General features: G+C 47.3%; 1 protein-coding gene across 1 annotated transcript in view; it reads right to left on the reverse strand.

Moving 5' to 3' along the window:
• HSPA9 (heat shock protein family A (Hsp70) member 9) overlaps positions 1–26,921 on the reverse strand; it is a 223,531-nt gene that overhangs the window by 121,672 nt on the left and 74,938 nt on the right. Inside the window, 2 exon segments of the mRNA XM_030211606.1 lie at positions 20,331–20,437; positions 25,387–25,460. Coding sequence (XP_030067466.1) covers positions 20,331–20,437; positions 25,387–25,460 — 181 coding nt within the window.

The following is a 26,921-nucleotide window of genomic DNA, read 5'->3' on the forward strand; positions in this document are numbered from 1 at the left end:
CGATGAGCACAAGCCATACAACACAGACGATGTGGGCGGGCTCTGTGTCAGTCTAGAAGGACTAAGGGAAAACCAATTAGCAGGTAAGACCTAATTTCTCCTTCCAAAGTATCCCTTTAGAGCAGCACAGATGGGAAGTACCAAAGCAGTGACCATCAAGGGTGGGACCCTCACAGCCCTGCTTCCAATACATGTGCCAAAAAAACAAGGCAAACGATCCACAAACCCCAATGTGGAAAAAAAGCAAGCAGATCAGTGGAAGATACGAACAAATCTTTATTGCAGAATTTTGATCTAATAGAATGCCCAACACAGGCCGTGTTTTGCACAAAGAGGCTGCATCGGGTGCTATACTGTGATCACCAAAATAGCTAAATAGTGTATTTGCTAATTACCGCCATACACAATTGGGGGCCAAATGAGCAGGGCACCAGGGCCGATGAAAGACAAAAAAATAGCACAATCTCTACTTCAAAGTCAAAGGCGCTCTCCAGTAGAGAGCAGCGTGCTACCATGCACTTTAGTGGTAATTAGCAAATACACCATTTAGCTCTTATGGTGATGAAGATCACGGTATAGACCCTGACACAGCCCCTTTGTGTGAAACACTGCCTGTGTTGGTATTCTATTAGATTGAAATTCTGCAATAAAGATTTGTTCGTATCTACCACTGATCTGCTTTGTTTCCAACACATGCGATCCAAACACTGCATCCCGACAGACCTGCACATCCAACCTGTAATGATGCGCAAAAGCATGCAAAGAAGATCACACCACTGCCTTGCAGATGCCCAGCAGAGACACAAAGGAATGCCCTGCCCATAAAGCCACCTGAGCCCGAGTGGAGTGAGCCCCTAAAATAACTGGAATCAGTCTGCCCTTGAGCACAAGTTGACAACCGCCCCCTTGAGTAACAGCAGCCTTAGAACTGGCTTCTCCCTTCCAATGGCCTCCAACGAGCACAGTCAATCAAAGCGGCAAAATTCCTGAGCAACGCACAGGTTATCTAGACAGAATCCACTGCACATCCAGATAACGTAACTGCTGTTGCTCTGCCGAACCAGCCCAATCTCCCAGCACAGGCAGAGACACTGTGATTCACATAAAAATCAGTGACTTGGATAGAAAGGAAGTAACCAACCGAAGCTCAACTTTGTCCTTAAAGAATAGGAAAGGCTTCCAACAAGAAAGGGCCTGCAGCTCTGAGATCTGGCGAGCCAAAGTCAAGACAACCAGAAACACCACTTTTAAAGTTAAATCCTTAAGGCTCTAAGGGCACCACCACCAATGCAGACAAAACCACACTGAGGGACAGTCAGTTGCACTGGAGGCCGAAGACGATACATGCTGCTAAAGAAATAGACCATATCCTAATGTGTTGCCAGGAATTTACCCCAGACCAAGCCCCTGAAACAAGATAAGGGCATTACCTTTAAGTGACAAGGCTAGACTTTTGGCAACGACACATGAAGGGGTGCAATCTGAAGACTGACACACCACTCGTAAGACATGCCACACCCGAACATAAGCAAGAGAGGTAGACCGCTTCTTAGACCGCAGAAGCATAGCAATCACCAACAAACAGCCACCTCTTCCTCAAACACTCCCTCTCAAGAGCCGAGCTGCAAGAAATGAGCTGGATTGGGTAGCCGCACCAGGCTCTGGACACTGCAAGTCTTCCATCTGAGGCAACAGAAGTGGACCCTCCACCAGGAGATGCACCAGATCAGATCATCGTACCAAGGTCTACGCAGCCAATCTGGAGTGACACCAGAATCACGAAGGTCCTGTGATGCTCTACTCGCTGAATGATCCGGCCAACTAATGATGAAGTTCCTGTGATGCTCTATTCGCTGAATGATCCGGCCAATTAATAATGGCCAGTGGAACCACTAAGGAGCCCTGACACATGCAAAGTCTGCAGTAGAGCATTCATGCCCTCTGCAGTGTTGTCTCTCCAGCGGAGAATCAAAGGAACCTTGGCGTTGCAAGAAGTCACCACCAAGTCCATGATGGAAGTTCCCCATTTGCCCATGATGAGGGCAAAGGCTGTGGGACTCAAACTCCACTCCCCCGGATCTAGGAGGTGTCTGCTGAGGTAGGCTGACTGGCCATTGTCCACTCCTGCAACATGCACTGCCAGAGAGATCCAACAGATGAAGCTCTGCTCAGTAGAGAAGCACAGCAGCCTCCCGCACCACCTGTGGATTTTATGTCAATCAGCAGGGAGGCACAAGCCAATGCTGGAACACCGTGGCATTGTCTGACAGAACTCATACTACCTCGCCTTTGAGAAGGGACTGGAGCGACAACAATGTCAGGCGAATGGCCCTGGTCTCCAACACACTGATTGAAAACCGTGCTTCCCCCTGAGACCAACGGGCCTGAGCCACTTGTCCTGCATAATGATATCCCTAGCCCAGGAGACTGGCATCCATTGTCAGCATCACCCATTAAGGATGGTCCAGCCGTGCAGCCTTTGATTCAAGACCCAGAAGGGGAAGCCAGGCCTCCAACTCCAGTGACATGAGGCAACCAACATGGACAGAAGAGCTGACTGTAGTTGTCTTCATGTTAGCTCTGGCCCACAGCACCATGTCCAATGCCACCGCCATGAACCCCAGAACCTGCAAAAACAATCCTGGCCCGGGGAGACTGAGCACACAGAAGAGAACAAATCTGAACATGTAAGTTCAGAATTCTTGCAGGAGGAAGAATGCGGTCCGTTTGAGTGTCGAAAAGCACCCCCAGATATTCCAAGGTCCGAGATGGCTCCAGATGACTCTTAGCCAGATTGACTACCTAGCCCAACAACTGAAGCACTTGCACTAACTACTCTGGGAAGTGACCTGAACAGACTCCTGGAACGACTTGGCCCAAATGAGCCAATCATTTGAGATAAGGATGCACCAAAATCCCCTCCTTCTGAAGGATTCCCACTGCTGCCTAATGATCAGCAATGGTTTGAGATCCTGGGGAACTGGGTTCAATTTCCTCTACAGCTCTATGTGACCCTGGGAAATTCACTTAGCCCTCCATTCTCAATTGCCCCAGGTGCAATACAAAACTAATGTAAATAACATACAATATAAAACAAAGTTAACACCGACATTTTAAAAAGGTTCCAGAATAATAGATGTTTTTTAGGAACCTGAACAATTGCATAATTTTCTTAATATGCAAGGTAACAAGAAAAAAACTGACAGATATGAAGCTGGTTAAATTGATAAAGGGGTAACCTCCTGCTCTCTTTCTTTGTTTTATAATGATTCCTCTAAGACCAACTTCATTTGGTAAAAAAATTAGATTCTCTCCATTATTGTGGTGTATCTTTCAAACATTATCATCTTTGTTTAAAATGAAATTAATAAAGAATATAAATGAGGAGATCACGTGATGCACTGAGAGCAACAGCAGTGTTTAGACTGTGCTCCGGGGTCCCCTCTCCGTAATTGCAGTGCAGACTGTTCTCAATTCCCCTCCTGTGCTAACCTGAGACGGTGAACGGGATCCGGAAAAGTGTATGGAAGCTTATTTGGTGCCGATGCCTCCCGGAGCCACAAAAAGAAGTGTAAAAGGCGATAAAGGCAAATCGCCACCGGCCACGGTCGAATCCAAGATGGCGGATCCGGTGAGTGAGGCGCAACCAGAGTTTTCCGAAAAGCAGCTTGCGCAAATAACAAAAGCGGTTGAGGCGGCCCTGGAACCAAGATTTGAGTCTCTTGCGGGTCAGCTGGGACAGATGGAGGCGCACATATCGGAGACGGTGAGGCGGACAACAGAACTCGAGAAACGCATGTCGGAGGCTGAAGACTCATGGAATAAAAGCACGCCTGCGCTCAAAGAACTGGAAGAGAAAGTAAGAGCGCAAGGCGAAAAGCTTGCTTATCTGGAGAGCAGAGCCCGCTGTTCAAACATAAGAATAGTTGGGATTCCTGAATCGGCTCCAGAAAGGAACCTGGGGGCCCTCCTTGAAACATGGCTGCAACAGGAGTTCGCGCTCTCAGATAGCTGCAGGGCCTTCTGTATTGAACGGGCGCACCGCCTGGGCAGACTTCAAAAAGAGAACTCGAAACCACGAGTTGTAATCGTGAAAATTCATAATTACATACACAAGGAAGAAATTATGCAAGGATACAGATCTATGAGAGACTCCTTAAGATATAATGGCGCACCGATCTTGATCTTTCCTGATTATCCAGTGGGCGTTCAGGAAAAAAGACTACGCTTCCACCCGGTGTGCTCGAAGTTGGTAGAGAAAAAGATCCGATTCACATTGGCCTATCCTGCAACTTTAAAGATTCAGTTTGGTGGCAAGTGGACCAACTTCGACTCAGAAAAGGAAGCGATGGAATATATCAACAAACAACAGATTGACCTCAATAGTGAGACCTGAGTGAACCCAGCTGTGAAGAGGACAACGAGGCGGTAACGCACAAGAGCGATTATGCCGGACTGACTTGGGACAGTGAACATGAGGGGAACTTACTGGTTTACACATTTTCTATGCTGTTTTGTTTTAGAGGCATATGTATGAGTATATGTATGGATGTGTAGTTACCTTAAAGGGAGAGGGGACCCTTTGCATTACGGTGAATCCTTGTGATGAACGCAAAATCATCGCCAAGTTCTATGGGATGTTTGGGGCAGGGGGGTTGGGAGTGAATGGTTGAGGGGGTTGGGTATAGAATGGTTATAGGGGAACTTTGTGAGCCATATAATAACACTGCCAGAGGGCAAGGTAAGCAACGGGTCTTGTCTATTGTGAGTGGAGAAAAAGATGGCAACTGGGTGTGGGAGAGGGGCTGGGCTCCCATATCCATAGAACCTGATTACAGTATGCTGTGGAAAGATCATATATTCATAAGGGTCTGCCTCTTATAAACTTATAACTTGGAATGTGTGGGGGGGGATCTCCTCCCCAATAAAACGGAAGAAGGTGCTAATGCATTTAAAGCGACTTAATACAGACATAGCTTGCCTTCAAGAGACCAGTGTCTGCCGAAGAGCACGGAAAGCTAAAGAAAATGTGGGTGGGACAGGTAGATTATGCATCCTCGGGTTGGAGAAGAGGGGGGGTTGCAAACTTATATCGTAAACATTTAGTGTACTCATCAGAAACTTTGCTAAAAGATGATGAGGGGCGCTATTTGATGGTCAGGCTGAATATTCAGGGAAAAGAACTGTACTTGTCAGTATATGCTCCCACTCCTCAAACACCAGAATTTTTTCCTGAATTGATGCGGGCCCTCCTCCCGTTTCGAGATAAGGAGATAATTCTTGCAGGAGATATGAATGCAATTATGGACAACGAGGTGGATTGTACGGGGAGGAGGAACATGAGGGCAGATAATAGAAAGGGGCAGGATATACTGTCATCTTTCACGACCTCGCTTGGGTTAATAGACACATGGAGAGCTCTACACCCGGAGGGCAAAGATTTCACACATAGATCCCGTGCACATGGGACTTGGGCACGCTTAGATTACATTTTTGTATCGGCATCCTTATTCCCATGTGCCATAGAAGCCTCCATAGAACAAATTATACTCAGACCATTCTCTGATGAAGATTACTCTAGAAATAGGTGGGGGGAACCACACAACAAAACATTGGAGATTTCCTGGATATTTAGTAAAAGACGTAGATTTTACCAGTTTCTTACAGAAAAAATGGGAGGAGTTCTCTTCCCACAATCAGCAACACAGAATGGACCCAGTTTTATATTGGTGCACTGCAAAGGCAGTAATGAGGGGAGAGGTTCTCTCTTACATGGCGGCCAGAAAGAAAAAAGTGGCCGCTAGTATCATTAATCTGACAGGGCAATTGAGCAATGCCAAGCGCAAACTTATAACCTCCCCCACACAGATGCATAGAGATAATTATGAAGCGTTGCAAGCTACCATAAATTCTTTAATACAAGAACAAACACAAAAGAACATCACATACCAGAAATTTAGATTGCATAAATATGGGAATAGACAGGGAGGTCTGTTGGCTAAGTTGGTTAGTCCCCCGACTGGAAATCGTACTATCACTGTGCTGAAGGACACGCGAGGGAATATGCTCAATAGAACCAATGAGTTACCGAGTCTGTTACAGAACCACTTTAGAGACTTGTATACATCTGCCGGCCCGCCTTCCGTGGAGAAGGTGGACAGGTTTCTGTCTACCTCGGGGATGCCCCGGTTAGACGAGGGGACCCGTGATGCCTTGGAACTGCCCCTGCAGCTAAAAGAGCTCCAAAACGCTATTCGCAGCCTCAAGTTGGGATCGGCCCCGGGATAGATGGATTCTCTGGGGAATTTTACAAAACATTACAGTTGTCCATTGTCTCACCTTTAATGGATTACTACCAGGTGGTGATAGATGATGGGAAGCTCCCACAGCACGAAAACACAGCTCTGATCACACTACTACTTAAACAGGGCAAGCCGGCAGAAGACCCCGACTCCTATCGCCCCATCTCTCATCAATGTACTACCACTACTATTTAGCATTTCTATAGCGCTACAAGGCATACGCAGCGCTGCACAAACATAGAAGAAAGACAGTCCCTGCTCAAAGAGCTTACAATCTAATAGACAAAAAATAAATAAAGTAAGCAAATCAAATCAATTAATGTGAACGGGAAGGAAGAGAGGAGGGTAGGTGGAGGCGAGTGGTTACAAGTCAAAAGCAATGTTAAAGAGGTGGGCTTTCAGTCTAGATTTAGAGGTGGCCAAGGATGGGGAAAGACGTAGGGGCTCAGGAAGTTTATTCCAGGCATAGGGTGCAGCGAGACAGAAGGCGCGAAGTCTGGAGTTGGCAGTAGTGGAGAAGGGAACAGATAAGAAGGATTTATCCATGGAGCGGAGTGCACGGGAAGGGGTGTAGGGAAGGACGAGTGTGGAGAGATACTGGGGAGCAGCAGAGTGAATACATTTATAGGTTAGTAGAAGAAGTTTGAACAGGATGCGAAAACGGATAGGGAGCCAGTGAAGGGTCTTGAGGAGAGGGGTAGTATGAGTAAAGCGACCCTGGCGGAAGATGAGACGGGCAGCAGAGTTTTGAACCGACTGGAGAGGGGAGAGGTGACTAAGTGGGAGGCCAGCAAGAAGCAGATTGCAGTAGTCTAAACGAGAGGTGACAAGGGTGTGGATGAGGGTTTTGGTAGAGTGCTCGGAAAGAAAGGGGCGGATAAAGAAAGAAACGACAGGTCTTGGCAATCTGCTGGATATGAGCAGAGAAGGAGAGAGAAGAGTCAAAGATGACCCCAAGGTTTCGAGCTGAGGAGACAGGGAGAATGAGAGAGCCATCAACAGAAATAGAAAACGGGGGGGGGGGGGGGGAGCGGGGAGGTGGGTTTGGGGGGGAAAATGAGAAGCTCGGTTTTGGTCATATTTAATTTCAGATGGCGTTGAGACATCCAGGCAGCAATGTCAGACAAGCACGCTGAAACTTTGGTTTGGATGCAAGGTGAGATATCAGGGGTAGAAAGGTAGATTTGGGAGTCATCAGCATAGAGATAGTAGGAAAAGCCATGGGATGAGATTAATGAACCAAGGGAAGAAGTGTAGATAGAAAAGAGGAGGGGACCAAGAACAGAACCCTGAGGGACGCCGACAGGCAGAGGGATAGAAGTAGAAGAGGATCCACCAGAGTGAACACTAAAGGTGCGGAGGGAGAGGTAGGAAGAGAACCAGGAAAGGACAGAGCCCTGGAATCCAAGTGAGGACAGGGTATCGAGAAGTATGCTGTGATCGACAGTGTCAAAAGCAGCGGAAAGATCAAGAAGAATGAGGATGGAATATTGACCTCTGGATTTAGCCAGTAATAGGTCATTGGAGACTTTAGTAAGCGCAGTTTCGGTTGAGTGGAGAGGGCGAAAACCAGATTGTAATGGGTCAAGAATAGCATGTGAGTTGAGAAAATCAAGGCAGCGGCGGCGAACAGCACGCTCAAGTAATTTGGAGAGAAAAGGAAGGAGGGAGATGGGTCGGTAATTAGAGGGACTAGTAGGGTCAAGTGAAGGCTTCTTAAGGAGAGGTGTGACCACAGCATGTTTAAAGGCAGCAGGGACAGTCGCAGTGGAAAGTGAGAGGTTGAGAATGTGACAGATAAAAGGAATAAGAGTAGGAGAGATGGCATTAAGAAGGTGGGTGGGAATGGGATCAGAGGAACAGGTGGTACATTTTGAGGAAGAAAGGAGAAGTGTAGTTTCCTCAATAGTAACTTCAGGAAAGGAGGAAAGGGAATGAGGGGAAGGAGAGGAGAGGGGAACGGACTAGTGGAGGGAGAGCTGGAGAGGTAGAGAAAGCTAGGTTTATCTTTTGAACCTTGTTGTGAAATAATTCAGCAAGGGTCTGAGGAGATAATGAAGGGGGAGTTGGGGGAGGGGGCACCTTGAGGAGAGAGTTCAATGTGGTGAAGAGAATTTGAGGATTAGAGCCAAGAGAGTTGGTCAGTTGGATATAATAATCCTGTTTGGCGCGTAAAAGAGCAGATTGGAAGAAGGTCAGCATGAACAAAGTGTAAGAAATCAGCAAGGGCCCGAGATTTCCGCCAGAGGCGTTCGGCGGAGCGGGTACAGGAACGTAGGTAGCAGATATTAGAAGTCAGCCAAGGTTGGGGTTTTGTACGCCTTACAGGGCGGGTCATCAAAGGTGCAAGAGTGTCTAAGGCAGAGGATAGAGTATTGTTGTAAGAAGAAACAGCCTCGTTGACAGACGTGGATGGTGCCACAGTAGAGAGGAGGTTTGAAACATGGGAGGATAGAGATGAAGGGTCAATATCGTGAAGATTCCTAGATAAATTAGATAGGATAGGACGGGACTGGGAGGGAGGAGATTTAAGTGTGAAAGTTATAAGATGGTGATCAGAGGAGGGATGATCAGAGGCAAGGGAACTAGAAGGTGAACAGTTGGAGGAGAAGATGAGATCAAGACAGTGACCATTTTGATGAGTGGGGGAGGTGGATCATAGTTGGAGATTAAAGGACGACGTTAAAGCGAATAACTTGGAAATATAAGAGTTGGAAGGATCATTAGCAGGAATATTAAAGTCACCAAGGATGAGAGAGGGGGAGGAAGGATCATGGAAGAAGGCAAGCCAGGCGTCAAAGTCACTGAGAAAGGATGAAAGGGACTTATCAGGGGGACGATAAATGACCGCTATTCGAAGAGGCAGAGGAGAGAAAAGGCAGATAGAGTGGACTTCAAAGGAGGAAAAACAGTGAGATTGAGGTGGAAGAAGGGGTTGAAATCTGGAGGAGGGAGAGAGAAGTAGTCCAACACCGCCCCCACGGCCAGCAGGGCGAGGAGTATGTGAAAATAGATAACCGCCATGGCACAGGGCTGCGACTGAAGCAGAGTCATCAGGGCAGAGCCAGGTTTCTGTTATGGCGAGCAGATGGAGGTGACGTGACATAAAGAGGTCCTGGATATAGGGGAGTTTGTTACAGATAGAGCGGGCATTCCATAGGGCGCAAGAGAAGGGCAGAGAAGAGGAGGGGAGTAGAGGAATAGAGATGAGGTTAGAGAGGTCACGGTGAGATCTGTAGAGTTTGGATAATAGTTGGTGAGGAGGGCCAGGATTGGGATTGATGTCACCAGCTGAGAGTAAGAGGAGGAGTAAAAGAGAGCGGAGGAGAGTAGGAGAGGTGTGGCCACGAAGGCGTCGAAGGCGAGAGGTATTTAGGTGGAATGGGGAAGGCAAAATGGAGGGAAGAAAGAGACGGAGATTAAAAGCCAAGAGGGAGGAAGAGGGTAGGAGAGAAGGTGAGGTGATGAAGTCAATGGATGGGAAGTGAGTTCCTGTAGCGGAGAGAGGTAGGGGGTGAGGGAAAAGATTAGGAAGGGACAGAACTAGGAAGAGAATGTGAATAGGGGCCATAAACGATTAACTTCTAGCAAAGATCCTGGCTAATAGATTAGCAGCGAATATATCGGACCTCAAAAGTCCAGGACAGGTGGGGTTCATCCCCAAACGTCATTCTGTTTTACACGTGCGGAGAATTCTCTTAGCCATGGCCCAATGCACTGGTCAAAAAGAACCTGGTAGTTAGTCAGCTTAGATGCGGCGAAGGCATTTGACCATGTGGATTGGAGATATCTGTTTAGGGTGTTAGAGTGGATGGAGTTTCCAGAGGGATTTATTCGCCCTATAAGAGCACTATATGAAGGGCTAGGGGCACAAATAGTAGCAAATGGGGGGAGATCTGATTGGTTTCCGGTTCGCAGGGGAACAAGACAGGGGTGTCCCCTGTCACCCCTCTTATTTGATCTTTCTTTGGAGCCCTTGATACGGGCTCTGAATGGTGCAAGAGAAATTAAGGGGGTAAACATTGCTGGTGAAGAGGTGAAAACATTGGCTTATGCGGATGACATTCTGCTGGTCCTGAGGGAGCCCCAGGTGTCTTTGCGACATGCTCTAGAAGTTGTGGGGCGATATGGGGCTCTGTCGGGGTTTTCGCTGAACCTTCAGAAGTCATGCGCACTTGCCTTAGATGCTGGGTTGCAACATACTTGGCAGGGGAGCTTCCCGCTACGCTGGGCAGATACAGAACTAAAATATCTGGGAATATTAATTCCACTGGACCTGTTGACTTTATATAAACTCAATATCAGCCCAATGATGGAAAGCATGAAACTTAAATTGACACTGTGGCAAGCTCTTCCACTCTCTCTATGGGGGCAGATTGCACTCTTTAACATGCTTATGGCCCCGAGGTGGCTTTACCTTTTTCAACAGCTTCCACTGTTTTTGAAGGGGAAAGAGGAACGGGTTTTAAATAGGCTAACGCAAAATTTCCTCTGGTGGGGTAGACGTCCCAGATTGCCTGTGTCAGTGATCCTCACGCCAAAAGAACAGAGCGGGATGGGGCTCTTGAGTTTAAGGAACCTTTCGATAGCATGTGCAATGCGGCATGTCAACGATTGGTTTCGGGGATCAGCGGAGTTTTCTAATACTGTGGCTGAGATGTCAATTTTCCCCGGGACACACTTTAGTTATCTCCTGCACACAGGTTACCGCCTACCACCCCTAGCATATCAACGACATCCCTTATTGCACTCGCTCAGAGCTACCTGGAGGTGGGTGTGTAGGAGACAATTTCAACGCCAATGTTACACCTCTGCTTTCTATTTGCAATAATCCAGAGTTTCCTCCGGGGCTGGGTGCTAGTGTTTTTAGTCAGTGGAGGAACAGAGGTGTTGTTTATTTGTCCCAAGTAGTTAATGAAGAGGGGCAGCTTAAAACACTTGCTGCACTAACAGCAGAGTTTGGCATTCCTGGCACACGCTACTTTGCATACACACAATTAAAACATTACGTGTCTTCCCTCTTGTGGTCTGACCTCACAGATGTAGTAGATATACTCACTGAGAATTATTCTCTTGGGGCACAGGTATCTGTCCCACTGCGGTTTGATCTCCAACAGCTTAAAGACACTACCCAAGAAATAGATTATATGTGGTTGGCTTATATATGAAGTTGGTCGGAGGACTTGGGTTGCACACTTAACACCTGATAATTGTAAGAAATTCATAAGGAAAATTTATCTGCTACACCTGTCAGTCCTGCAGTGTGAGAAGTTATATAGATTCTTCATGAGGACATATTTGGCACCAAAGAGAGTAGCTCGTATAACTGAATCATGGGATGGGACTTGTACCAGGTGTGGGAGTGGATCAGCCACGCTGGGACATATGTTCTGGCTTTGTCCACTGGTACAGCAATTTTGGGGGGGATGTCCTTCATTCCTTACACACAATGGGGGTGCTCTTTAGTGTGCGACCCTCTAATTCTATTTTATACCTATAAATTTACAGAGATGCCGCCACCAGGGTTAAAGAGATATGTGCAGTGGGCGATACTATTTGGGATTTTCACAATTCTAAAATCCTGGCGGTCAGAGTTGAGGCCTCCTCTGCCATGCTGGCGTGCTCCGATACAGCAAATGAAGCTTGATAGATGTAGGGTGCGGGTATTGGACAGCACCGAGGGAGAGGAGTTCCGCAAACTGTGGGAACCTTTGTGGCTGACTATGCCCTCACGAGCGAGAAGTTATATTTTGAACATTTGAATGACTCACGGGGGGGGGGGGGGGGGGGGGGGGGGAGTTAGTTCAAGGTTTGGGGTTGTAAAGCTATTTGTTAATGGAAAATTCAACATGGCTGATCTAATTTGTAAGTTTTATTTCACGCCTGTGATGTACTATGCAGCATTTGTTGAAAATAAAAATGATTAAAGAATATAAATAAATAATAAAAAAAGGTTCCAGAGGGGATCAGGGAAATTATAAACCATTAAGCCTGAAGTCGGTGCCGGGCAAAATGGCAGAGACTATTATAAAGAACAAAATTACAGAGCATATTCAAAAGCATGGATTAATGAGATAAAGCGAACATGGATTTAGTGAGTTGGGAAATCTTGCCTCACCAATCTATTACATTTCTTTGAAGGGGTGAACAAACAAGGCCTAGGCGGTATATAAATAAATAAAACAAATGCTTCCACCACCACCATGGGAAAAGGTTCGAGGAGAGCCGCGAGACCGAAGGGGAGCACACAGAACCAATAATGCCATCCCAAAACAGCAAAGCGAAGCAACCTCTGATGCACAGGTTGTATCGGAATGTGAAGATAAGCCTTGCTCAAGTCCATGTGAAGGAAGGCACACAAAGTGCCCGACACCCTTCAAGTCCAGAAAAACAACCCAGGCCTCTCACCGTTCAGAACCAAAGCTCGCAGATGGAGAAGATTTTGTAAAATGTCTGCATCTTCCACCAAGCCCGATAGGGAGATTCCAGGAAGAAGTTCGCCAAAGGACAGGCAAACTCCAAAGTGTAGCCTTTCCAAACTACCGCAACCTTGGCCCTACCGGAACATGGACCCCCACACCTTCATTGGGAGGTTCATCCAGGAGCAGACGCTGATAAACTGGAATCCCATCCCCCCCTCAACGCGCCCCTTGAAAGGACTGAGCCCTCTGAAAATAGCGACTACTCTGAGTACCACTGCCTTTACCTGGCTTATACCTCAGTCTACTGAATCTACCTTTCCCAGAGACAGATTGTCTAGATCTATCCTTCGGAAGCCGAGGAACCTTGGTCTCTCCTAGGCTCTTCAATTTATTCAACTCCTCACCAAAACATGAAAGACTCACGGAAAGGAAACTTGCTAAGTTTGGACTTGACTGTAGCCCCGCAACCACGAGCGCCAGGTGGCCACATCGAGTGCCATAGACATAGCCGAAGTATGGAGAAGATTATAAAGAGCATCAATCAGCAAGAAAAGATGAACCGATCTCTAGTTTAGCCATTTCCTGATCCACAAGGGCCCGATCATCTGAGACGGTCCAAGATCCTCTCTGCCCAGCGAAAACAGGCTCATGCAACCAAACCTCCGAGAATAGCTGCTTTCACTACCAAGGCCACAGCATCAAAACTGCTTCAAGAGAGCCTCCATTCGACGGTCCTGAGGATCCTGCAGCGCAGTGCCCCCATCCACAGGGACTGTGCTCTTCGTTACCACATCATCCACCATCAGAGGATGCAGAGATTCCATGTCCTGCTCCAGAATAGGATAAAGGCAGACCATGGGCTGAGCCACCCAAAAAGGACAGTCTGGAGCCTTCCACTGGGTCTGAATGACATCCCTAATATCATGATGCATAGGGAAAGATTGGGAAGACTTCCTGATGCCTTTTAAAAGAGGGTTCACCATCCCGTGAGCTTCCTTAATTTTTAAAACAGAAAAAACCTGAGAAATAAGTTCCTAGAGCTCCTCCCGATGGAAAATACAGACCACTGAGGCGCTTCCTAGGAGGCAAGTCCTTCATCCAACTCTCAGCCCCTAAACCATGCTCTGGTTCTCAAACCTCCTCGTCTGCCCAATCCTGATCTCTCTCTGACAGAGGAGAGGCAGAGTCCAAACAAATCTTCCACTCTCTCCTCTACCCACTGCTTCTTAGAGGAAGGTAGAAGGCCCTATACATAGCCGACACAAAGTCAGGTGGAAAATCAACCCCTGAATACTGAGAGGACATCGAGGACTCCTGTCCAGAGCCAGCAGAAGACATAGGCACCAGCAAGGCTGATCTTAAGCTAGCGCGGTTTTCAAGATGGCGGCAGTTCCTGCCAAAATTGGAACCACCACAGTTACTGAACGTTCACTAGCTGACAATGAAGTGGCTGCCATTACAACCGCGCATGAAGGTCCTGTGATTCAGACTCAGGAGCCAGCAGAACTGCTGCTGCCATCTCCCTGCCCTTACAGATGGAGCAGTGACCTGTGGAATCAATGACCCAATGTTGACAGAGCACGCAGTGCTTAAAGCATTGGAGCTCTTGTTGGCTGCTGCAAAACAGAGAAGCGCTACAAAAATACAAGTGGCCCCAGGACCCTCTCCCTTCCGGTGAAGGCGCGCACAGCACAAACCAGAATGAAAAAGGTAGGATGTTGGCTCTTCAAACAATCCGATTTTTGTTTTTTTTAAACACACAGATTTCACAACAAAGGCCAAAGGCATATGAGCAGACCCCCTCAGGCTCTAAAGACTGCCTGTCTACCAGCAGGCAAAGGACGGCAGCCAAGGCCCAAAGACAACTATCCAAGGAGGGGTAGGAACTCAGCCACCTGTGTTAGCACCCCTGGGGTAAAAGGCCCGCATGGGCCTCAACCCCTGTCCAGTTTTAAATATATTAATAGTTGCTTAAGTGAAGTGATTTGTTGTGGCATCTAACCCGCTTCTTCTCTTCCTTCCTTTTTGTCACCCTGCAGTGTTCTGTGCCAAAGGTGTTTGTGGCTAGGCTGCTCCAATCTGGTAGCGAGCATGTGCACACAGATGCCTGCAGAGCATGCCCAGTGTCAGATGTCTCCAGGTGCCTTTCTTCTTTCTTGTTGTAAATGTATTATGCTGTGAATCGTGTGCAACTCTCATTGCTTTGTTAATACAACATGTTTAAAATCTGTTTAATTATATGTTGTATGTACTATCCATTTGTGAAATCTACTTGCCTTTTATAAATACAAAGTATATTTTATTTTGGGAGAAATGGCCTGTGTTTAGTGCTTGCGCTTCCTGAAATGTGATTTTAATAGTGACTAGCTCTGCATGTTGCATGATTACAGTGCTGGACGTTTGCTTAACATCTTTTTAGTTCAGCACTGACTGCATTTAAAATGAGTGATGAATTCACAGTATATTAGCTGAAAATATGCTTTGCATATTAGAACAATTCATAGAGATAGTGATACATTTACATTGTGAATATTATATACGTTGGAATTGTGTGGACCGAAGTAGTTTCTCATAGGCAAGTCTTGTCTACCAGTCTCTGTAGGTTTTTTGAAATTGTAAACGTGTTGATAAAGATGTGGCATTTTAGAAAGGCCATGCAAATTGGAATTTAGGCCTGAAGATCTGCTGACCTAGAATCTTTTCTAAAGTAGATGGTGAAATGGACATTCACGTGCCAGTGGCACATGAGCATAAACAAACAGGCCAGTGACCTGTTTAAAAAAGCATACCCTACCGAGCCAACTTAAATGCCTAATCTCTGCAACACAACCAAACTAAAGCACGTAAAGTGAATGCTACATACCTGTAGAAGGTACTCTCCGAGGACAGCAGGCTGATTGTTCTCACTGATGGGTGACGTCCACGGCAGCCCCTCCAATCGGAAACTTCACTAGCAAAGGCCTTTGCTAGTCCTCGCGCGCCCATGCGCACCGCACATGCGCGGCCGTCTTCCCGCCCGAACCGGCTCGTGTTTGTCAGTCCCATATGTAGCAAGACAAAGACAAGGGAAGACAACTCCAAAGGGGAGGCGGGCGGGTTTGTGAGAACAATCAGCCTGCTGTCCTCGGAGAATACCTTCTACAGGTATGTAGCATTCGCTTTCTCCGAGGACAAGCAGGCTGCTTGTTCTCACTGATGGGGTATCCCTAGCCCCCAGGCTCACTCAAAACAACAACCATGGTCAATTGGGCCTCGCAACGGCGAGGACATAACTGAGATTGACCTAACAATTTATCCAACTAACTGAGAGTGCAGCCTGGAACAGAAAAAACATGGGCCTAGGGGGGTGGAGTTGGATCCTAATCCCCGAACAGATTCTGAAGCACTGACTGCCCGAACCAACTGTCGCGTCGGGTATCCTGCTGCAGGCAGTAATGAGATGTGAATGTGTGGACAGATGACCACGTCGCAGCTTTGCAAATCTCTTCAATAGTAGCTGACTTCAAGTGGGCTACCGACGCTGCCATGGCTCTAACATTATGAGCCGTGACATGACCCTCAAAAGCCGGCCCAGCCTGGGCGTAAGTGAAGGAAATGCAATCTGCTAGCCAATTGGATATGGTGCGTTTCCCCACAGCCACTCCCCTCCTGTTGGGATCAAAAGAAACAAACAATTGGGCGGACTGTCTGTTGGGCTGTGTCCGCTCCAGATAGAAGGCCAATGCTCTTTTGCAGTCCAATGTGTGCAGCTGACGTTCAGCAGGGCAGGAATGAGGACGGGGAAAGAATGTTGGCAAGACAATTGACTGGTTCAGATGGAACTCCGACACAACCTTTGGCAAGAACTTAGGGTGAGTGCGGAGGACTACTCTGTTATGATGAAATTTGGTGTAAGGGGCCTGGGCTACCAGGGCCTGAAGCTCACTGACTACGAGCTGAAGTAACTGCCACCAAGAAAATGACCTTCCAGGTCAAGTACTTCAGATGGCAGGAGTTCAGTGGCTCAAAAGGAGGTTTCGTCAGCTGGGTGAGAACGACATTGAGATCCCATGACACTGTAGGAGGTTTGACAGGGGGCTTTGACAAAAGCAAACCTCTCATGAAGCGAACAACTAAAGGCTGTCCTGAGATCGGCTTACCTTCCACAAGGTAATGGTATGCACTGATTGCACTAAGGTGAACCCTTACAGAGTTGGTCTTGAGACCAGACTCAGACAAGTGTAGAAGGTATTCAAGCAGAGTCTGCGTAGGACAAGAGCGAGGATCTAGGGCCTTGCTGTCACACCAGACAGCAAACCTCCTCCATAGAAAGTAGTAACTCCTCTTAGTGGAATCTTTCCTGGAAGCAAGCAAGATGCGGGAGACACCCTCTGACAGACCCAAAGAGGCAAAGTCTACTCTCTCATCCAGGCCGTGAGAGTCAGAGACCGGAGGTTGGGATGCAGAAGCGCCCCTTCGTCCTGTGTGATGAGGGTCGGAAAACACTCCAATCTCCACGGTTCTTTGGAGGACAACTCCAGAAGAAGAGGGAACCAGATCTGACGCGGCCAAAAAGGAGTAATCAGAATCATGGTGCCTCGGTCTTGCTTGAGTTTCAACAAAGTCTTCCCCACCAGAGGTATGGGAGGATAAGCATACAGCAGACCTTCCCCCCAGTCCAGGAGGAAGGCATCCGGTGCCAGTCTGCCGTTGGCCTGAAGCCTTGAACAGAAAACAGAACTGAGGGACCTTGTGGTTGGCTCGAGATGCAAATAGATCTACCAAGGGGGTGCCCCACACCTGGAAGATCTGTCGCACTACTCTGGAGTTGAGCGACCACTCGTGAGGTTGCATAATCCTGCTCAGTCTGTCGGCCAGACTGTTGTTTACGCCTGCCAGGTATGTGGCTTGGAGCACCATGCCCTGACGGCGAGCCCAAAGCCACATGCTGACGGCTTCCTGACACAGGGGGCGAGATCCGGTGCCCCCCTGCTTGTTGATGTAATACATGGCAACCTGGTTGTCTGTCTGAATTTGGATAATTTGGTGGGACAGCCGATCTCTGAAAGCCTTCAGAGCGTTCCAGACCGCTCGTAACTCCAAGAGATTGATCTGCAGATCGCGTTCCTGGAGGGACCAGCTTCCCTGGGTGTGAAGCCCATCGACATGAGCTCCCCACCCAGGAGAGACGCATCCGTAGTCAGCACTTTTTGTGGCTGAGGAATTTGGAAAGGACGTCCCAGAGTCAAATTGGACCAAATCGTCCACCAATACAGGGATTTGAGAAAACTCGTGGACAGGTGGATCACGTCTTCTAGATCCCCAGCAGCCTGAAACCACTGGGAAGCTAGGGTCCATTGAGCAGATCTCATGTGAAGGCGGGCCATGGGAGTCACATGAACTGTGGAGGCCATGTGGCCCAGCAATCTCAACATCTGCCGAGCTGTGATCTGCTGGGCTTGACTCCGTGGAACCACGGCCATGGTGGGAGCGTCGAGAGGTAGACTCCCTCGCCCGCACCGGCTAAGCTCCCTCCGCCGACGTCGTCGGGGAGCCTTCCTGGGAGGCGACCGCAGTCGGTACCGCAAGCGGCACCGATGTCAGAGACCTCACCCCGGGCAAGGGCCCAGCCGGCGCCTCACTCGACAGCACCGGTGGCGCAAGCACCCCCGGTACCGGAGGGGAAGGGCGCAACAGCTCTCCCAGGATCTCTGGAAGAACGGCCCGGAGACTCTCGTGCAGGGCGGCTGTGGAGAAAGACATGGAAGCCGATGCAGGTGTCGAAGTCAGAGTCTGTTCCGGGCGTGGAGGCTGTTCCAGGCTGTCCAAGGTGGAGCGCATCGACACCTCCTGAACAGAGGGTGAGCGGTCCTCCCGGTGCCGATGCCTACTGGGTGCCGACTCCCTCGGCGACCCAGAGCTCTCGGTACCGACACGGGAAGGAGACCGGTGTCGATGCTTCTTTGACTTTTTCAAACGAAGCATGTCACCAGAGCTTCCCGGTACCGACGAGGACGTAGAATCCAACCGTCGCTTCCTCGGGGCCGAGGCCGAAGAAGGTCGGTCTCGGGGGGGCTGTACCGCAGGAGCCCTCAGGGTAGGGGAGACCCACCCGAACGCTCACCGCCACCAGCAGGGGAATGGACAGCCCTCACCTGCACTCCAGACGACAGCACCACTGTCCGACGACATCAGCAGAAGCGGAGGGTCCGGTACCACAGACGCCGACGCAGCCTTCCGATGCCTCGGCCCGACGATGCAGAGGGTCGATGCCTCAATGCAATCGATACCGTCGCGGCCGAGGGCGGAGATGTTGACGCTGTCGACGCGACGCACTCGATACTCCCGGTGCGATGAAGAGCCCGGAGAACAAAACGTTCCACTGGGCCAATCTCGCTACCTGAGTCCTTTTTCTGTAAAAGGGCGCAAAGACTGCAGGCCTGCAGGCGGTGCCCAGCCCCCAGACACTGAAGACACGACGCGTGCCTGTCAGTGAGCGAGAATACCCGGGCGCACTGGGTGCACTTATTGAAGCCGCTGGGAGACTTCGATGACATGGGCGGAAAAATCACACCGGCGAAATCAAAACTCGTAATTGCGGTAAGGCAACAAAAAGATGGGGAGAAAAAAACTCGACCCGAGGCCTCAAAGGGGCCTACCCCGAAAACGAAAGAAAACGTAACGGGGCCAAAACTAGAAATAGGGGAAGGGAAAAAGACCAAAGGCCCTTCTCCGGAATCCCTTTTTTTTTTTTTTTAGCGAAAAGTCAAAAAGACGCGCGAGGGTCAACTTAAGGGGCGCGAACGGCGCAAAACACGACCGTACTGAGCGCGACAAAAGAAGACTGACGAACACGAGCCGGTTCAGGCGGGAAGACGGCCGCGCGAGACTAGCAAAGGCCTTTGCTAGTGAAGTTTCCGATGGAGGGGCTGCCGTGGACGTCACCCATCAGTGAGAACAAGCAGCCTGCTTGTCCTCAGAGAATGGACAAAACACAACTCTCTTCGTGCTCCGATTCCCTAATGTGGCTGTGCCACGTGAACTTGATCTTACCACATCACCACCCTGTATTTGTTCACACCAGAGCCTGCAAAGGCCTCTACGGTACTATGTAAGCCACAATGAGCCTACAGAGATTGCGTGGCAGAGCCGGTGGTGGGAGGCGGGGCAGACTTATACGGTCTGTGCCCTGAAGAGGACAGGTACAAATCAAGGTAGGGTATACACAAAAAGTAGCACATATGAGTTTATCTTGTTGGGCAGACTGGATGGACCGTGCAGGTCTTTTTCTGCCATCATCTACTATGTTACTATGAGCCAAAGCCAGACAAAAACCTAGCCAGGAATAAAAGGAAAAACCACCCAAATGGCAAAGGAATCAAAAATGGAACTGCACAGGCTTACCACTTCTACCACCTGCTGAGACAGAGTGACTTTCAGGGGACTACACAGCTCACTTATAGGCTTATCTGAAACTTGGTGGTTTTCAGTCTCCATCTGCTGGTAGGAGTGCTTAACCCATCTGTGCTGGTCTAGAGGGACGCTATGGAACGATCAGTTTAATGCAGAATGTATACAAAAAACATAAGAACTTAGAGCCATGCAGTTACATAATTAACATACTTACACCTTGTCATCAGATTTATCCAAGCCATAGGCTAGAGCGGCAGCAGTTGGCTCATTGATAACTCGAAGAACATTTAAGCCAGCAATCTGGCCAGCATCCTTGGTAGCCTGGAACAAAGTTACAACCATAACATTGGTGTTATAGCAGTTTCCAAGCATCTCTTAAAGACTTTGTCGCTGTTATTGAGTTGCAAACAGTGTTCAGAAATGGCTAACCACAGAAGAGTTTTCTTGAGCAAGTGGAAAACAATCACCTACAAGAGAGAAAAAAAGCTTCCTTCACCTGTAAGGGTACGAAAGACACTATCCTTTGTATTGTGTCAGACTAATTTTTTTTTTGTACCCCACACTTTCCCACTCATGGCAGGCTCAATGCCGCTTACATATACAGTTACTTATTTGTACCTGGGGCAATGGAGGATTAAGTGACTTGCCCAGAGTCACAAGGAGCTGCCTGTGCCTGAAGTGGGAATTGAACTCAGTTCCCCAGGACCAGAGTCCACCACCCTAACCACTAGGCCACTCCTCCACTTCACACTGGAAGTTTACTGTTGGTCACAAAGTACGGTATCTTGCAGTCTATGATGTGGATATTTAGTTTTACATGTTAATTTCCTTTTCTTGATTCTTATTAGACCCATCTAAATGTATGGGTTATGCCATTCTGCCATAACATGGTTTTTCCCCCAATCACACTACTACTACTACTACTACTACTACTACTATAAAAGGACTAATGCAGCCCTGAACTTGCCACTACAATATTGACAAAGCCGATATACACACATGAACATCTAAAAATAGAAAATAAAAACACAAAAAATCCCTATCTAACCTAGCCTGGTCTAACAGGAGTAAAGAAAAGGAAAATTATGAAAAGTGGCTTCTTACCACGTTTAAAGAAACTGGGCAGGAGGAAAACAAGGCCACCCCAAGGGCTCTTTTCAAAGATGGCATCTTCTCTAGCTTGCACACCCAACCAACAGTGCTTCACGAGGGAATGAAACCATGGAACTGACCTAGATACCATTCTTAAACTTTGCACAGTATGCTGTTCCGCCCTCAAAGAATGAGCCCAAAAGCCACTGGCACTGGGCTTTAATACATAAGCAGAAACGACAGCCTCTTGAGTCCAATGGGAACAAGGACGCTTCACCCTTATGGACCCCATTAAAAGCATAAATAACTAGTTTGTCTTGTGTATACAATGAGCCTAACCAGGCCAAGAGGCCTGCAGCTGTCAGCCAGATATAAAAATCATGCCCTCTGTATGACCCAGAGGTTCATGAGCTCTTGCACAGGCTTGCAGAAAGAGGACAGGAAGCAAATGTTCCAGCAAGGTGTTTGCTAAACAATATGTTTAGGGGCTTTTTACTAATATCAGATTTGGAACATAGATAAATGGTTGCTGGCAAAATGGAACATGCTAGTCACTGTGATGTTGTGAGGAGTGGCCTAGTGGTTAGGGTGGTGGACTTTGGTCCTGGGGAACTGAGGAATGGAGTTCGATTCCCGGCACAGGCAGCTCCTTGTGACTCTGGGCAAGTCACTTAACCTTCCATTGCCTGCTGCATTGAGCCTGCCATGAGTGGGAAAAAGTGTGGGGTACAAATGTAACAAAAATAAACAAACTGAAGGAGGATGCCCAACATTTTTTGCCCTGGCTCATACTCAGTCTTCAGCTCAAATGGGATGGACTTATAAAATGGATCTCCTTACAAAACTAAGAATGAGAGCTCCTCTGGGGGAGATTTTCAGCTCATACAGTAAGAAGGGATCTCAGGGAAGACCAACAGACCCCTCCTCCTCTGAAGATCTCTGATGCTTCCTCAGACACTCAGCAATGCTCAGAATTGGACTCAGAGGTAGCCTCTGCCTACCTCAACACAACGTCAGAGTTAGGCCTGGGATGATGACACATGGACTGTCCGAGAACCTTCCTCCCTTAAAGGGCTGGATATGGATACAAGCACAGAATGCAATGACTCTGATGCCCCTCAAGGCCTCTGTGTCGATGTATCACCTACAGGCAGTAAGTGGGCCTTCAGGATATGCTTTACTGCTTCGAGTCTTGGCATCGATGCCTTCAATGACATGCCTCTTGCCGAGCAAAACAGCATTGTATCTCCTCGTGGAACCTGCCTATAAGCTGCCATCAATAAAGATGGGAACACAAGTAGGTGTGGTCATGTCCTTCAGAGACACCTGGGGTGTACTGGGGGCTGTGTCTTGGCTCCTCAAAAACTGGCACACCTCATTCAATGCTTGGGAGGACGAGCTACTCTCACGTTATAGGTGGTTCAAGGGCACTGGTGATCTTGGTACCTTGATACTCTCAGCGCCATGCTTCGAAGGGGGAGCTATAGTGATGCTTCTTGGCTTCCACCCAATGCACCACCATTGGCATCTCTCAGATGAGAAGGACAAATCCCCCCCTGATCTTCAGGGTGGGATCAGAATGCCTTATCCTGATGCTCTTTATTGACAAAAGTTGAGAACCTTGATGTTGAAGTATCTCAGTGCCCAAAGCTGCTCCTGAAGCCATGAAGACAGGCTCCTGATGCAAATGTCGAACTGACGTCAGTGCCAAAAATCCTTGTGTTGCTTCTCACAAACTCTGATGTGTCTTGACATTTGCAAATAGGGTTTATGAAAGGAATCGTGATTAGGCCCAGGCACTGCGGAAACCAGTTGTGTGTGATGACGAGAATATCATCTTGTTGAACTGGGTGCACTTCCTAAAGCTACCTAGAACTTTCTCGGTCGTGACCAGTAAAATAGAGGTAGCAAAATCAAAGAGGTCAATTTTTGACAAAATAGTCTTGCTGGGTGTCGAAGGCCTTAGAAAATAAACTTTATAAGGGCCGAAAACCCAAACTAGGGAGAAACTACTGGGCAATTAGGATCCGCATGAAAAGGACTTATACACTGGTACAGTTTTTGAAGAAACTGAAGTACTTCACTGAGTTGAAGGGGACCTGAAAAACACACCTATCTTGCTCCATGGAAAAACAAGGACCGAGCTGGACTGTGCAACAGCTTCAGGCGGGAAGGTGCATGCATGTGCAATACAATGCTGCCAAAAGCTTCTAGAAAACACACTAGATAGCATTCTCTTACTGGCTTTATTAGATGGCATCACCCACATACGAGAATGTTTTCATACCGTTTGTCCTTGCAGTACAACTGAGTAAAATCAAACCATAAAATACAAAGGAGATTTTAGAATCCAAACATGGTTACATTCACCACTAAGGGGCAGGATATGTTCCTTAGGGGTGCCCCTTCAGTGGCATGCGCCAGTGTTGGCACACTTTTGTGGTGAAGTCTGGCAGGTACAGATCTCACAAGGGGGCGGGGCAAAACTGCACTGAAAAAGTTTCCTAGCTACCAGTTCAGCCATAGAATACAGGTACCAGATGGTAAAGAGATGGTGAATCGCATAGCCAGTAATGCAGTGGCCCAAACCTGGTCCTGGAGAAACCCCAGCCAGTCAGGTTTTCAGAATATCCACAATGGATATTCATGAGAGACTTTCACACAGTGGAGGCAGTGCATGCAGACCTTTCATGAATTTTCATTGTGGATATTCTGAAAATATGGCTGGGCAGTTTCCCAGCAAATGTTTGGCGATCTTTAATGGTAATTTTAGTCTTTTGATCCTGCACAGTTAGAAAACTTTATATCTGGTAAGTAAATTAAGGGCAACAGTTGGTAAGAAAAATTTAGACCCAGTTGGAGGGTATTTAAGTCTAAGAGGCCCTTTTACTAAACTGTGGTGAAAGGGGCCCTGCGCTAGCAGCGGCGGCTGCTTTTGCTATGCGCCAAGGCCCTTTTTACCACAGTGGTAAAAAGGCCGAGAAAAAAATGGCCACGCATTAAGACTGTACTTACCGTGTGACCATGCAGGGAGTGGGGGAAGAACACTTACTGCTACTCATTCAGGTAAGGGTTCCCATGCTAGCTGGCAGTAACCAAGTAGCGAGTGGTGCTGCCTGATTACCGCCGGGTAACCCCTTGTGGAAATATTTTTCAAATATTTCCGCTAGTGCTGGAAATGCTGCCAGCAGTAATTCCAGATTGCTGTGCAATAAGCCCGTGGTGGGGCTTATTGCTGCTTTCTAAAAGGGCCCCTAAGATAGTTGCAGGCTATTCTTAGTGGGATTCCCCCCTCCATTTGCTTCTTTGGAAACATTTTTTGCTCCCGAATTTATTAGAAAATGGCAATGTAACATTGTTTTTTGTAATTTAGTAGAAAGTTGATAAAATTGGATTTTGTTTTCAACTATCATTTATCCTTATTGTTGTGATATAGCAATTAAAAAAAAAAAAACCCTAACCCTCCTCACAGAAATTTTTTTTATTTCCCACAAAAACACAGGAAACTATTAATAACTGGAGGGAACATCTGTCTCAACCCCCTTCCTCTCAAATGCAGAGCCTGATCAGCTAAAGGAATAAAGCAACAGGAATAGGCAGCTTAGTCACATCTACCGCCACCCACTGCCCAGATTTTTAAACTGCAGTATATGTGGCGCCACAAATGTCCTATCAAACTTGTAACGGCAAGTGTGGTCTGAGCAGCAGATATGACATGAAGCTGACTGTACTCCTGCAGTGAGAGGAAGGAACCAGTATTTGGAGGAGGAAGGGAGAGAGATACAAACGAGATGAGGAAATAAAGTTGGGTGTGAATGAAAACAGCAGGGAAAAAGCAGTATTCAGAAGGAATGAGAGTTTAGGTGGAAAGGACACAAAGAAAAATCACACCGAGTGAAAAGAAAAGGCATGAAAGACCAGAGGGTGGATATATTGCATGACAGAAAAACTGATCAATCATAAATCTTATCTATAATGTTAAAATGTAACATCGAATTTATACAAAACTTATACCAAACATGGCAAAGAATTTAAAAAATACAAGTGACAAAATACAGATTCTTCCCATCACAGGAAATTAGGGGGGGGGGGGGTTCTAAACATAAAGAACCTATATCCCCATATTGTTATAAGATCCAGAAAGTGTTTTATTAATGGAGAAGACAATATGATCTTACCTGTCTCTGTGAATCATTAAAATAAGCCGGGACTGTTATAACTGAATTCTTCATCGAGTGTCCCAAGTAACTTTCTGAAAAGGAAAACAAACAAGTTAACACACTACAAAAATGAATGAGCAAAAGCAGAGGTTCCTAACCTGTGGTATGCCTTGGGGGCCTGTTGGAAGAACACTGCCCTTTCAATACTCCCCAAAATTAATAGCTTACTAAGAGCCGCTATAGTCACTTTCCAAATTCTGAAACACACTATTGTGAGATGGGCCAATGGAAGGAGCACCAAAGGCACCACACAAGCCAATACCAAAGAGGAAGTGACAGTAAGTCTCCATGGTGCAAAAACACAAGGAGGCAACAGTGGCAGTATAGTGACTCTGCAGGCCAAAGAACCAAGGAAGCAATTCATTTGAGCTGCGAGTTTTAGTCAGAGGTAAATACAGCTAAACTAAAGCATAAGTGAGGTGGATCTGTGACAGTGAGACTAATGAACTGAGGACAAGGTGGGGGGGGGGGGGGGTGACAGCTAAGCATGGGGTGAGATATCACTGGTGACAAGGTAGAAGACGGTACAGAAATAGCTGCTCTGAACAGGGTTAGTAGGTGTGGTCAGAGACAGACTGTTCGTGGGTGTTGTCTTAAGAACGTTTTTTTTCCTGGTCACAAGCACACGCCCAACCTAGTCACCAGCATTCCTCTCTGTTTCAACCTTCCCCACCCACAACCTGGCTATTAACTCAGCAGTTTCACTCCCTTAATCCCCTACCTTGTTCTGAGCAGCACTCAATGCCCCTCCTCCCCACCAGTCTCAAGTAAACTTCTACCATGGCTCCAGTAGTGTCTCTCAACTGCCCATCTTGTCCTGAACGGTTCTGCTGCACATACTTATTTTAAAACTTGATATACCGCCTTCTCAAAGACAGTATATCCACATAAAATCTTGAGAAATGGGAACTCCAATTAAAAATAGGAAAGAATCAGGGTTGCCAGGTGGAAAATTTTTTTTCCACCCAAACCAGCCTAAATCCAGCCCAAAACCCGCCCAAACTCAAACCCCCACCCCTGACACCCCCACCCCCGCCATCAACCCCGCCCCCGCCTCCCCCGTCACTGGCCCCGCCTAGAACGTCACTATATATATATATATATATATATATATATATATATATATATATATATATATATATATATATATATATAAATAAAGAATCCACTCGAATCTCTGCCTTTTTTCTTCTCTCTTTTTATATATATATATATATATATATATATATATATATGATCTCTTGACGCTAAGCTTTTGGTTCTCTCTCTCTCCTATATATATATAGAAGGCAGTACCAAAAGCTTAGCGTCAAGAGATCAAAGCACAATTCTGGTCACCAACCTCAAAAAAAAAAAAAAATAGCAGAATTAGAAAAGGTATAAAGAAAGGGGACAAAAATGATAAAGGAAAGGTCTATAAAATAACGAGTGAACAGGTAGACATAAATCACTTGTTTACTCTTTCCAAAAATACTAAGACTAGGGGGCACGCA

This window comes from Microcaecilia unicolor, chromosome 8 (genome assembly GCF_901765095.1).
Source record: "Microcaecilia unicolor chromosome 8, aMicUni1.1, whole genome shotgun sequence".
In the NCBI taxonomy this organism is placed as follows: domain Eukaryota; kingdom Metazoa; phylum Chordata; class Amphibia; order Gymnophiona; family Siphonopidae; genus Microcaecilia; species Microcaecilia unicolor.